This window comes from Zootermopsis nevadensis, unplaced genomic scaffold (genome assembly GCF_977971745.1).
Source record: "Zootermopsis nevadensis isolate Lab colony 2312 unplaced genomic scaffold, Znev_1.0 Znev_ptg000005l, whole genome shotgun sequence".
NCBI classification, from domain to species: domain Eukaryota; kingdom Metazoa; phylum Arthropoda; class Insecta; order Blattodea; family Termopsidae; genus Zootermopsis; species Zootermopsis nevadensis.
The window spans coordinates 1,482,699-1,496,212 of record NW_028259137.1 but is presented as its reverse complement, the minus strand read 5'-3'; the positions used below and the strand labels follow the sequence as shown (position 1 = coordinate 1,496,212).

Genomic DNA, 13,514 nt, shown 5'->3' with positions numbered 1-13,514 from the left:
CGCAAAAAAAATTTCATTACTAATTTTAGTTTCCCCACTTCATGGTACCTGCACCTTGTCGTGGTGGTGGGGCTTGACCCCAAGAGCTACTTGTAGGGCCTCCCTAGCCAGATTGGTCGAGGGGGAGAGGTCAGACTAAGACAGGTACCCTGGTCATCCAGGCTAGGGGTTGGTCACAAGGCTAACAACCTTGCACCGTAAAAAGGAAGATGTTTCGTAACCTCAATCAAAGCCTCGGACAGACGGACCAAATGGAATAGGAGAGTTGAGGAGGCCATGGACCGAATACGGACCGGAGAGCCATAGAAGAAGAAATTTAGTTTAAGTAAAAATTTTTTTTTAACTTTTCATTTTGATTGATTTAATGTGTTCTCAGATATGAATACTTGTTACAGGTGGGTAGATTATCTTTAAATTCTTTAACCAACCAAACGAATGTATATAGGCACTGTCTGAAATCTTACACTTTTAAAACTAAGTACGCATATGAAGTTTCTAGTTTCAGAATGTGGCAACAATGCATAAAACAATAAAATCAATTTACCTAGCTCGTAGTAGTTCCTGATTGAGGTTAGGAATGACAGTTGAATTCTACTTTATCAATGAATGCGCTATAATATACAAGAATAAATAAATTAATATTAAAAATCACTTATATGAACATACCAAATATTTTACGTTGAAATCTGTAGATAATTCTAGTAAGTTTCGTTAAATTTGTTGTTCAGTGACGAAACATCCTTCTACTTTTTGACTGACATACACAACTTTCTGTTTGTTCAATGACCACGTGGTTTGTTATTTCAATAACTTTTATTAGTATTTATCATTTACGCTGTTTTCTGTTTTGCAGCAAAGAAATGCATGAGCTACGCTCATAATGGGGGGGCGGAACTAACATTCTCATATAGAGACAATTGGTTAAAAGAATTTTGTTGGCCCAGGACAGGATTCCGGTGGAAGGCTTTGGTTAATTCGGTGATGAACCATCGGGTTCCATAAGCCATATAGTTAGTATACTACAAATAAATCTACGAAATTAAGGAATGATCAGGCTACACATTTGGAGTTTAAAACTAATTATGGAGTAACAGTTGATTATGATGATGATAACTCATTATTTTCATCATAAGTGGGAAATAAAACAAAAAAGCTGGCATTAATAGAGCAATTAGAACTATTATGGAATAATACAAGATCAAACATTCTTTACCATATTCTGTTCTTTTGGATAGAAGAAAATAATGAATATAATATCTGGGATATTAAAACGTAAATAATTGATACTTTAACGTAAATTCTCTAGATGATCAGAACGTTTAATATTATAAAGTTTTTAAACCCTCAAATGTCTTAGAATTAGTATGAAAGCTAAAAACTGCCAAAATGTCAACCAAATAAACTTCAAACAACTTAATGTAAGTTACATTTCTGACATACTAACACATAATCCATGGGTAAACTTAATTATTGGAACATTATAATTTTCAAAAAAATATCCGGGTACCCAAGAACAAGGCGATGGATCACAAATTACGATTTTCAATGCTTTTTCATGATTTTGACTGACTTTTGGTATTTTTTGTAAAAAATTGGATTTTTCCCAAAATGGGCTTAATCGGTATATACGAGGGTCGCTCATTAAGTAATGCCCCACATTTTTTTTCTCAGCCAATAATGAAGATAGAAAAGTGTACTTTTACATGCTTGAGATTTGATGTTTCCCGCGTTCGTGTACGGAGTTTCAAATGATTCCAACCGAAGGCGGAGCTGTAGTGAACTGTTAAAATGGCGTCTGTGAACGACTCTCGTTACAAGCAACGAGCTGTAATTGAATTCTTTGTTGCTGAAAAAGAAACTGTGGTGAACATTCATAAACGTGTGTGTGCTGTGTATGGAAGCTGTGCAGTCGATAGGAGCACCGTTGGTCGCTGGGCTAAGAGAGTTAAAGCTTCAGGAAGTGAAGAAACCGAGCTCCGTGATCTGCCGCGCTCTGGGCGTCCTGTCACAGCCACCACTCCAGACATGTTGAACCGCGCGGATGCCATTATTCGTGAGGATCGGCGCATCACAACTCGACAATTGGCCCAACAGCTTTCAGTCAGTAATGGAAGTGTAATTGCAATTATCCGGGCTCTTGCATATTCGAAGGTGTGCGCAAGATGGGTTCCACGAAGTCTCACAGCAGACCACAGGATTCAAAGGAAAACGATTTCTTCTGAATTGTTGGAGCGTTTTGATGCTGAGGGAGAGATCTTTCTGTCCCGGATCATTACAGGTGACGAAACCTGGATACACCACTTTGAGCCGGAGACAAAAAGGCAGTCAATGGAGTGGCATCATCCTCTATCACCGAGAAAGAAGAAATTCAAGTCAACTCCCTCCGCCGGAAAAGTCATGATGACTGTCTTTTGGGACAGTGATGGGGTCATTCTTGTGGATGTGATGCCAAGAGGTGCGACCATCAATTCAGACGCGTACATTATGACCCTGGAAACCCTCAAGAAGCGTTTCCGACGAGTTCGGCCTCACAAGCATTCAGCAGAAATTTTGCTCCTGCATGACAATGCACGCCCTCACACAAGTCTGAGAACCCGGGAAGAAATCACCAAATTGGGTTGGACGGTGCTGCTCCATCCACCCTCCGACTTCCATCTCTTTGGGCCACTTAAAGACGCTATCCACGGAACAAGGTTTGAAGATGACGAGAGCGTGATTCAAGCAGTGAGGACATGGCTACGTGCACAGGACAAGAGCTGGTACCGGCAAAGCATGCATGCACTTGTTCCACGCTGGCGTAAAACCGTACAAGTTGATGGGGACTATGTGGAAAAATAATATGTGTAAAGGAAACATTGATTTATATTGTCACTAAATTTGAGCCAACTTGAATAAATATGTTCTGAGGAAAAAAATGTGGGGCATTACTTAATGAGCGACCCTCGTAGTATCTACTCACCCTAGATCTCCATTTGTGGCGACGCAAGACAGAAAATATTTATGCCACAATTCTTCACGATCGCGACGAATTAACTAATCTCACTGATGTGGTTACTGCAGACATCGAGTCTAGACAATTAATTTCCAGCGTGGGCTCAATTCCAAGTCGCTCTGAGTCATGTGTTCAGGATAAAGGAAGACACTTCGATAATATTCAGTGCCCATCTCACGGACAGAAAAGCGTCCAAACTGTAGTATTCTGAAGTAACGATTAAAAAATTCTCAAGGGCGGAATTTGCCTTACTTCTACAGTCCGCCAGACCAGGAGAAAATCCCTGCTAGGAATGCGATATACGCGCATGCGCAAGATTTCGCGGTGAGTGACGACCCGTCCTAAAATCATTCGTTCCACAACCACTGAACGAACAACAGACGACAGGCTTTCGTGTGTTCTAATGGGTACAGCTTTAAGGTTACCTCACAGTGGCACAGAGGTTTAATCTAGAATATTATGACAACACCCACAGAACACATTAAAAGTGCGCTCACTACACGCTACTCTTAACTGCTTGATGTTTTCAGTCTGTGTAGTAGCCTTAAACTCTGACGTATCACACTTCCCACCAATAGCAGCCCTCTAGTCCACCAGGCAGTAAACATTCCCCGCGCACCGCAACAGAAACGACTTCTCAAAGCAGAGTTTTTCTCGTCATCTGTGGACAGTACCTGTCTCTCTTTATTTTATTGTAAACAAGCAAATCTACTGGTGTATTAAGACGACATTAGACAATAAAAGCGACATCAAAGATATTTCGTAACTAGTAAACGATGACGAATCTAGAAAAAGATCAAACTTTGTGCTCTGAACGATCTCTTCCATAACCTCCTTAATATTATACAAGAGCTATGAATCACCCTGCAGGTGAGTCTAGTAAAAATCAACCAATTCGACCTGAAGCAGTATCGATTTATTTGTCATGAATGATCGAGACAAGAGATGATCATGAGAAAATTGCACAAATGGCATGCAGTAGATTTTCTTATCCCTCAGAATATACTAAAAAAAACAGTGGGAGGATTTTGCTGTCTGAAGATTACCGATACGGAACCTCATTCAAAGTCTTTCATGACTCATTAGTGATTGATGGGAAAGCTTCTGCTTAGGTAAACCGGTTTCTTCAGCCAGCTGTTCCTATCGGCAACACGACATCGAGTTCAAGAACATAACTGTCACCATCACACAAAGGTTTATACTAGATGTGAGATACAAAGATTTCAGTGAGAAAGTAATGTCCTTCACATAAGTTGCAAATCACTGCGCTTTTAAACTGCGAAGGTTTAAAAAAAAACATGATTTCCACTCTTCTTTTGTTTCCTGCATAAATGTCAGTCCTACTTTGCTAGCCATATCGTTACCTTTTTATAGCTTTCTTTTTAATGAATTGGCGGAATTTGATACAGTATACGGAACAAAGTCTACCAGTGTATTCGATTAAAACACATATCGACATAGGTTCTTGTTCGATAGTTGTAACTTTGACCACAAGATCGCAGCACCTCATTATCGGTCGCGCGTGCAGTGGTGCCATCTACATGCGCAATGTGTAAGCCGAGAGAGGGGAGTTCATTAGTAGTGGTGGTCGAACAACCTCAGCTGTTAGAGCTACAAACAAACTGAGAACGATTTCTAGGTCGTGCAGAACAGCACAAACTCCGTACCAAGTGTCTTCCAAATATATTTAGTGGTTCTCAAATTGAATCGACTGTACAGAGCAGCCCACAATGTGTTCTAGTTATTCACCATCGTATCCAGATTACATTCGCTTTAATTTCAAACACCTAAATAAATTAGTATGTTTTTGTTTAATTAAATATAAAATTAGTCTTATATGTATGTCAGAAAATAAACAACGCCAAATGTACTGTCCACAAATCACGAGAAAATCCCTGCAGCGGGAAATCGTTTCTGTTGCGGTGCGCGGGGAATGTTTACTGCCTGGTGGACTAGAGGGCTGCTATTGGTGGGAAGTGCGATACGTCAGAGTTTAAGGCTACTACACAGACTGAAAATATCAATCAGTTAAGAGTAGCCTGTAGTGAGCGCACTTTTAATGTGTTCTGTGGGTGTTGTTATAATATTCTAGATTAAATCGCTGTGCCTCTGTGAGGTAATCTTAAAGCTGTAGCCATTAGAACACACGAAAGCCTGTTGTCTGTTGCTCGTCCAGTGGTTGTGGAACGAATGCTTTAAGGATCGGTTGTCACTCACCGCGAAATCTTGCGCATGCGCGTATATCGCATTCCTAGCAGGGATTTTCTCCTGCTGCGCAGTTAAACAATTATTATTTTAGATGAGTTTCAACTGGCTCGAGGGTGGTTCCAGTGGCGGGTTATTGTAATGACGGAAATTAAACTTCAGGTTCTATAAGATACGTAACTTACCTTGTACCTAAGCGACTATAAACATCTCAAGTAGAAATTCTACTCCAAGGAAGGAATGGGTAAGCAGATAGTTTAACTAAAATACGCCATACGTCTAGTGCCCAGCCTCTTACCTTAAAAGAGCCAGTGCTAAGAGTCTCTAGGAAATTATGAGAGAGATCAAGTCGGTCCAGGGCGGGGATAGCCGATAGTGCTTCTGTGGGTACGGTCTGGAGTTTGTTGTTTGGTAACCCAAGGGCCTGCAGCGGCCCGGCCAGCCCCGAGAACGCCTGATCGGCCACGTGGTGTATCTCTCCCGAGGACACAACAAGACCATGAAGAATGACGCCCTCTAGGAGTGTCCCGGGTAGTGAGCTCACGTTCTGGACAGTACAGTCCAACAGCGACACGGCGGCAGGCGGTACTAGGCCTCGCAAGGCTTCTGCAATCACCTGCGATACCACAGCACTCTAGTAACTTAACTGAACACGCTGTAGGAAGGGTAAATGTGAACATAAATGACGGATAAACAAAGAAATACAACAGAATATCCAATGAGATGAAGCAAAATCAAAATTGATAGTCCGGAATGTAACTGCCAACTTAAAAAAAAAATAGTTACTAAACTATCTTTTGATATTGGATAGGGTTTAAACTTTTAAATCCTAATACACGGAGCACAAAGGAACTTTACACTTTCAAAATTATACAGAAATCAAATTATGGCGTAATTCACACCCATATAAGTTAATAGAAGAACTGTGGAAATATTTGTTTCAAATAACCCGCGTGATCGTTGTTGTTACGCGGCTCCGCTAGATGACACTAGTTTTGAAAATGGCTACCCGATAACAGAGAAGTTGGTGTGTTCTGCAGTTACGGAAGGAAGGGAGACGTTCATTTCGCACACAACCACCCAGCCGAGTAGACAGTTGCGTAGCAATATTTGCCAGAGTTGAGGCAAGCGAATCACAATTGCTATGGCCTTGATATCGAGTCTCTGTGAGGTGTTTACAAAACTTCGAGAGTTTTTCGAATAGTATAGGCGCGAAGTACTAATTACGCCGAATTTGTTTTCTATATAATTTTTAAAGCGTCAAGTTCATCTGTGCTCAACCTGTTAGTAAGTGTATCACCTGCTTTAATGATCAGTAATTCTATATTTCGCCCAGTTTATTTACGAATTTATACCATTTTTAGAATATACAGCAGTTATATTCTAATTTACCGAATAATCTTTGTAATGGAGACGCGTTGTGTTTTCTTCGCGTATAAATATAACGGATAAAATATCACTACCAAAAATCGAGTTGGGTTAGACTTTAATATTGCTTTAAGTTTGATGTTTCAATTATCACTTGATATGAACATTGGAGTAAATTAGGTTTGTGCACTGATATTTATTCCCACTTCTGAAAACGCTAATTTCTTTTAAATAGTGGTAGAAAATTACCAGATACTAAGTCTCAACCGATAATTAGGCTACTACTGTTACTTATTATAGTGGAAGTTTCACTCAAATCATAAATTCGATAAATAACTTTTGCGATTACAAGTAGGAAATTTAAACTTACTTCAATTCAGATAACTACACGAAAAGCATCTAAACAGCTGACTGTAGAAGTATCTACATTGACGCTAAATTTTCATTCTGCCACAAATCCCCGATACACAGCGGCACTGCCCCTTGAGGGACCTGCAACTTCTCTGACTCTCGTGTGATGCGTGTAGCCTAAGAAAATAATCTCCGAGGGCCACTAAACGGGACGTAACAGGTGGATACTTATAAGAAGCCGACCTCAACTCAACGCAGTGTACTCTTTTGCCACAAACGAGGTTCCGACGACCGAGTCATGGAGGATATGAAGTATTCACGGCGATGACTGTGGGGTTCTGGGTTGACACACCGCTTAGTCTTGTAGGAGATTATCAACGTTTACGAGAAACCTTCTTACGGGATGAACTATACCCTGAAGATGAAGGCAGTATGAGACCACGATATAAACCTTAAATCTGGTGTTGACAAACGCCAACTCCAAAGGAGAACTATTAAATTAGGTGTAATATCTCAGTCGTTAAGCTTTCAAAACTTTGTTTTTACGCAAAGATGGCTGCCTTCTCCATCACCAGCCCTGATGATGGAGGCAGAAAGGATCTCTGAAACATCGATTAACTTCTATCACACTAAAACGGCACTTCATCTAGAAGACAGCCTTCTTCTTAGTCACCGCCGTGAGAAACTCAAATTCTGGTTCTTCGGAACCAATCTCAAGGCCGCAACACGCCTCAGACCGCTGGCCACTGTAATCGACGTCTATAAGCAATGAACCAACGAAAACACTGAGGAAATCTTTGATTTTTGCCTCAAGCTACTTCAATGGAGCTGCATGAATAATCGATAATCGTATCATATCGAAGAACTATGGAGAACAGATTCACATTTTAAAATTTGATTTTATAAATAGACCTTACGTTCACTTGTTTCGGACAAATACCCACTGCTGATGTAATTAATCGGAAGTTGAAATGGACAAAAACATGTTTTACTCCGAATCCTGTTAACTGTGCACTGCATTATTATTATTATTTAGTGTTTTGTCTGACGACAGGTCCATATGAACAGGATCCTTCCATCCTTTTCTCGGACTGGGACCTGTTCATATACGTTCTTGGCAGATGATCCAGAAGTGGTTTGCCATTGCCTTCTTCTGTGTGTGAATGGAGTAATTGTTGGGATGCCACGGAGAAACCGGGGAAGCCCCCGGAGGAAAACTCCGTGTTGCCTAGACCACGGCCTTGCCCAACACAAGTTATAAATTCGGGCACCGCCGGGAATCGAACCCGAGACCCCAGGATTACAAGGCCAGCGTTCTAACCGCTAGACCACCTTGGCTATGTGCACTGTATAGAATATTTTAAATAACGTCATGCTTTTACTACATGTGATCATTGTTTTAATAAGACACACTGTAAGAATATCAATTTGCGTTCTAATTAAAATCGGTCTTTTCTGCGTAGATCATACACGTAGATTATCAACGAAATCAAATGTTTAAGGGGTTAACTACGAAGACGGACTGACATAAACCTGTCATACATTTAAAACGCGGCTCTAAACACTACACATGAACCATATCACGAAACCAATGGTAATATTACATTCTTGGAGACGTATGCCACTGTTGCAGTCGATACACTGCTTAAAATCGGTACGAGCGCAATTCCAGCTGTTTTGTCGTCCGATGGCCACTTGTCACAGACAAACACTTCCTTTGTCCCGAAACTTTATAAAAGCAGTCGGTGAATTGCCTTATTGGGTACTTCCTTGTCAGGGTACGCATTGCTAAATGCTACACGATCTATTCAGATTCGAAGTAATGTCCAACAAATAACACGCGTTCAGCTTGTGAATACATCACGTTAACACGTGCACAACTTTTGAGTAACTGGCGTTAGCAACGGCTAAGTAACTAGGGTGACGTGACTTGAGTATTACGGGAGAAGTTGGTAGACCTGATTCTGGTTACATTTTCTTAACACAGCACGTTATAATTGTTGGATAGCATTTAATATTAAACACTACGTACTTTTCTAAGCACAGAGCGCAAATAACATATATTATAAAAGCCAAATGAAATATGATTAAGAACGAGTCATTTATGAATGTTTACTCCACACATGTAGTGCTTTGTTGATAATCAGAAACGATGTTTATGAGACATTTCATATTTTAGTTACGATCTCACCTGCAGGGCGGAGCTGCCACCAGTACACCGAAGGGTGTGGGGGAGGTCACAGGAACAAGTCACCGCGGGCGGCTGAGTGATTTCTGGGCAGCGCCACGGAGTTTTGTCTGTGTTGTTCCGACCCGACACTAAACTGGAGAGTAGAAGCAGAAAAAGTAGCGCCAACATCCTGCAACAAAAAGTCCCCATATTGCAGACATCGACAAATCAACCAACATCATGCACACATTAGATATATATTGCTGCCCTAAGAACTAACAAACTAACAAACTAAGAGTCCTTAAGACACAAAAATTGTACGCTGAGCTTAAAACCTCCTTGTAATGTCTCATAATATTTAACGTAACAGACGTTTTATCATGGTTTATGGTGAACTACTGTTACAAAAAAATATTTTTTTAAATATATAAACTGATCTGTTCGTAATTATTTTGCAATTTTTCACTCTTAATTTTATGGTCACTAAAGATGCAGTGAATTTTCTCTTCTTTGCCTTAAGCAAGCTTTAGTAGTAGCAAGAATAAATTCTATTTTGATTATGATCGAGGGATCTAACGATATTTTCGAATTCCCTTGAATTCAAACCCCATTTCCACTGATTCTTGTTGACAATGATGAATTACCACGAAACCTACATCTTGCAGACACAGCTGATGGTAAACTCTTTAAAATACTGAACAGTCGTTTGAGCTACGACATACGAGGTGCGATCGGAAGGTTTCAAGACTGCGCGTATAAAAACCCGTACACTTATCTCAGGTATTAAATTCATCCATCACCCTCGAAGTAGTTCCCCTGGGAGTGAACACAACGATCCCAGCGCCGCTGCCAAGCCTGGAAGCATCCCTGGAAATCTTTCTTTGTCAGCCTGTCAAGCACCATCTGCGATTCTGCCTGAATCTCTTGCCAAAGACTCGCCAAAACGGCTACGGAAACCTATGAAATGCTAAAGCAAGCATTTGGGGAGTCCGCAATGGGTCGTGCACAAACGTTTGTGTGGCATTCACGTCTTAAAAATGGCCGAACCTCTGTCGATGATGACGAGCGTTCTGGACGACCATCTTCGAGCACAACGCCCGAAAATGTTACGAATATCGACGTCGTACCATCAACGACTTGTGCGACATTGTTGGGATAGGCTATGGGACCTGTCAGCTGATTCTAAAGGAAGAACTCCACATGCGACGCATCATGACAACGCGCCAGCGCACACCGCCCTCAAAGTTCGGCAGTTTTTGGCCTCAAACACCATGGCCGTCATCCCGCACCCTCCTTATTCGCCGTGTGACTTCTTCCTCTTCCCAAAGATGAAAATTCAGCTGAAGGGAAGGAGATTTGAGACGATAGAAGAGATTCAGGCAGAATCGCAGATGGTGCTTGACAGGCTGACAAAGAAAGATTTCCAGGGATGCTTCCAGGCTTGGCAGCGGCGCTGGGATCGTTGTGTTCACTCCCAGGGGAACTACTTCGAGGGTGATGGATGAATTTAATACCTGAGATAAGTGTACGGGTTTTTATAGGCGCAGTCTAGAAACCTTCCGATCGCACCTCGTACGCACCTGGGAGGTGGTGATATTAGAGGTCGGTGTAGACGAGGGGTTACCGTATCAATTATCTATACATGTATTAATATGAGTGTATATTTTACAATAAATATTTAAATGAATTTTATCAGATATGGTTACACGAACTAGCAATAATAAGCAACGTATACAAATACAAACCCTGAAACCTAAACCAATAAGTTGTAACCTATATTTAACTAGAACCAGTACCTAAATTTATTCTCTTTTAATTATCAGAAGCATTTTACTGACTTCGCGTCAAATGTTTTCGTGGCAGAAACACAGACAATGCACAGCGTGCTTGGTTAGTGTTGGCTTCCCAGCTGCTCGTCTCGACGACTCCTGCTTGATATCTGCCTTTTTCTATACTAATTAAAAGTAGTAAAAATGCCTGGTAGGGGCAGAGTAAAATCTGAACATTGGTCTTTGATTGGTGAAGACTTTAGATAACTTATGCTTTCACCTATGTTTCATTACGCACAAAGTATGAAAGTGCGTAGATTACATCTGTCAACCTTGAATCATCGCTAGCGGCTATGTATCAAGATCACAGCTTCCTTCCTGTACGTTATCTCAAAGCGTTACTCATTACGCAAGTCATATTGAGTTCTGAAATTGTTCTACTTTCGAAATTTAGGGAGTGACACCACGTAGGTTTCCAAACACGACACCATATAGCAAAATCCTTTTTAAAAGCTGATATTACTCCACCCGATCGATGATTCCGCGCTTTTATGACACTCAAAGGTTTGTTTTGTTTGTTTGTCATCAGTCTTTCGACTGCTTTAATGTGGTCCTCCATTTTCGCATATCTCGCGCCAATCTCTTCATTTCCACATCCTCAAAAATCTGCGTCACATATACCACTCTTTGTCTCCCGCTACAATTCTTCCCTTCAACTGTTCCTTCCAATACCAAATTAACCAATCCTGGGTTCCTCAGAATGTGTCCCGCCATTCTATCTCTTCTTCTCGTAAGATTTTTCCATAGACTTCTTCCTTCAAAACCTAACCTAACCTAACCACGTAATAGCCTCTAGTACACTGACACAAAAGTTCATTTCGAGGGTGTTTTGAACGTAAGTCAACGTAAGAAACATTTTATCCCTCAGAAAATATCTACTGTAATTGTTCGCCTTTCATTACCAAATCTTTTAATTTTTTAAGTTAAAGTTGTGAGAACAAAATCGATTTTTACGTAACGAGATGACAGGTTTATTCCAGTAAGAACCACAGTTTTCCCTCCGCTGACCAAATACGGACATGGCGAGTAATGCGCTTTAATGTTTAGAGTAAAACAGATTGCTTTGGTACGCCTGTTTATTCTCAGCTAACAAGCTCCGCTCTTTTGTTTTTATTATCGTTTGGTTCTGCTTTTAAACTTTGCCTTCACGAAACGACACGGCTGTACGTGAATGTTGAGCGAACGGGAGTAAGGCGGAGAGAGAGGACAGTGGGATAAGAAAACACAACAGAGGACCAGCTGCAACTTGAAAGAAGAAAGAAAAATGAAGCGATATTACCTGTCACCGTTTTCAGTACTTCTACTGGCTTCAGCTACATCAAACAACATCTACTTCGCACGGCAAAAACTAAATGTTGTTGCCAGCCTTGAGATTCCGTTGTGAGTGCGAACAAAGTTCAGAATACAAGCGGCAGAACAGAGAGACAGTGAAATTGTCCGTTGATTTCTACCGCGTTCACTCAAACGTTGCCGAGTTCCGCCAATCACAGCGACGAGCGATTTGTATGCGGGGCTGTGTAGATGGCACTCGCATTACAAATCGAGTCTGTAATGCCCTGCTTTGTGGTTAGTGAATTGGTTTTTTATTCCATTTGCATGAACCGCATAGGAGTTAAAATAAAAGTTGTCAGTGGAACCACGGTTCCGGAGAATTTGACGTAAATACGTCTATACGGAAGGGAAGTTTATATATTGGCTTTATTCTAAATATTTCCTTTATACATGCTTTACAATTGCGTAAAGTTTGATTAAGACATTGCTTATTTAACTTGAATTAGTTACGCTTAAGATGGGTCTGTGGTAGATAAATTTAATGTAAAGTAATGTAATGTAATGAAATGGTTTGTAGGTAACAACAATGCCGAGTAAACAGATGTTCCTTAGGTAAACATTATTGTCGATTTGTTGATAAACAGATGAAGTTTCCTAGGTAACCACTGTTGTTTATTTGTTGATAAACCATTGTTACACTTTTTCGTTCCAATTTTTGCCGAATGACACTGACCCTAAAATATAGACTTATTTACGTCAAAAATACCCACAAAATATCTTAAGAAAATATATTTTAAATTTAAATATGCTTAACAGCATCTCTTTACTATCAGACACTAATACAGCTCACATTTCGAATTTCCAACATCCGCCATGTTGCTATTTCAACGTCAGAAAATTAAAACCTACAGAAGTCGAACAGTCTTTTCAATAAGATACGAAGTTTAATGAAATCCAATTATTAGTTTAACACTTATATTGAGGAGGCAAACACACTCACTCTATGATGCAGGAAATTCTTTGAATAATCGATTGTATACATCACCGTGTTCACAAAATCCCGCCATCGGACTATATCCTGAGCCAGCTGCACCCAATTCGCTGCATCGATTCCTATCTTCCTAATGTCCATATTAATGTTATCCTCCAATCTAAGCCTAGGTCTTCCAAAGTTTCGCACCCAAACAGCAAAATTACACCTTTGTATATTTTAATTTTTACTTTTTGTACATGAGACTGAGGGACATATGTAGTAGACATGATTATAATGTTTCGGTTTATGTACTCATACATACGCTATAAACTGGATTAAGTTACATCCACGTTA

General features: G+C 40.4%; 1 protein-coding gene across 7 annotated transcripts in view; it reads right to left on the bottom strand.

Moving 5' to 3' along the window:
• LOC110835430 (uncharacterized) overlaps window positions 1–13,514 on the bottom strand; it is a 126,217-nt gene that overhangs the window by 22,917 nt on the left and 89,786 nt on the right. For all 7 annotated transcript variants that reach the window (XM_087343359.1, XM_087343361.1, XM_087343360.1 and 4 more), the window contains exons 3-4: window positions 9,108–9,276; window positions 5,496–5,813 (exon numbers count right to left, since the gene is read on the bottom strand). In XM_087343359.1, the coding sequence (XP_087199485.1) occupies window positions 5,496–5,813; window positions 9,108–9,275 (486 nt within the window). In that variant the 5' untranslated portion in view covers window position 9,276. The remainder of the gene's footprint in view (window positions 1–5,495; window positions 5,814–9,107; window positions 9,277–13,514) is intronic.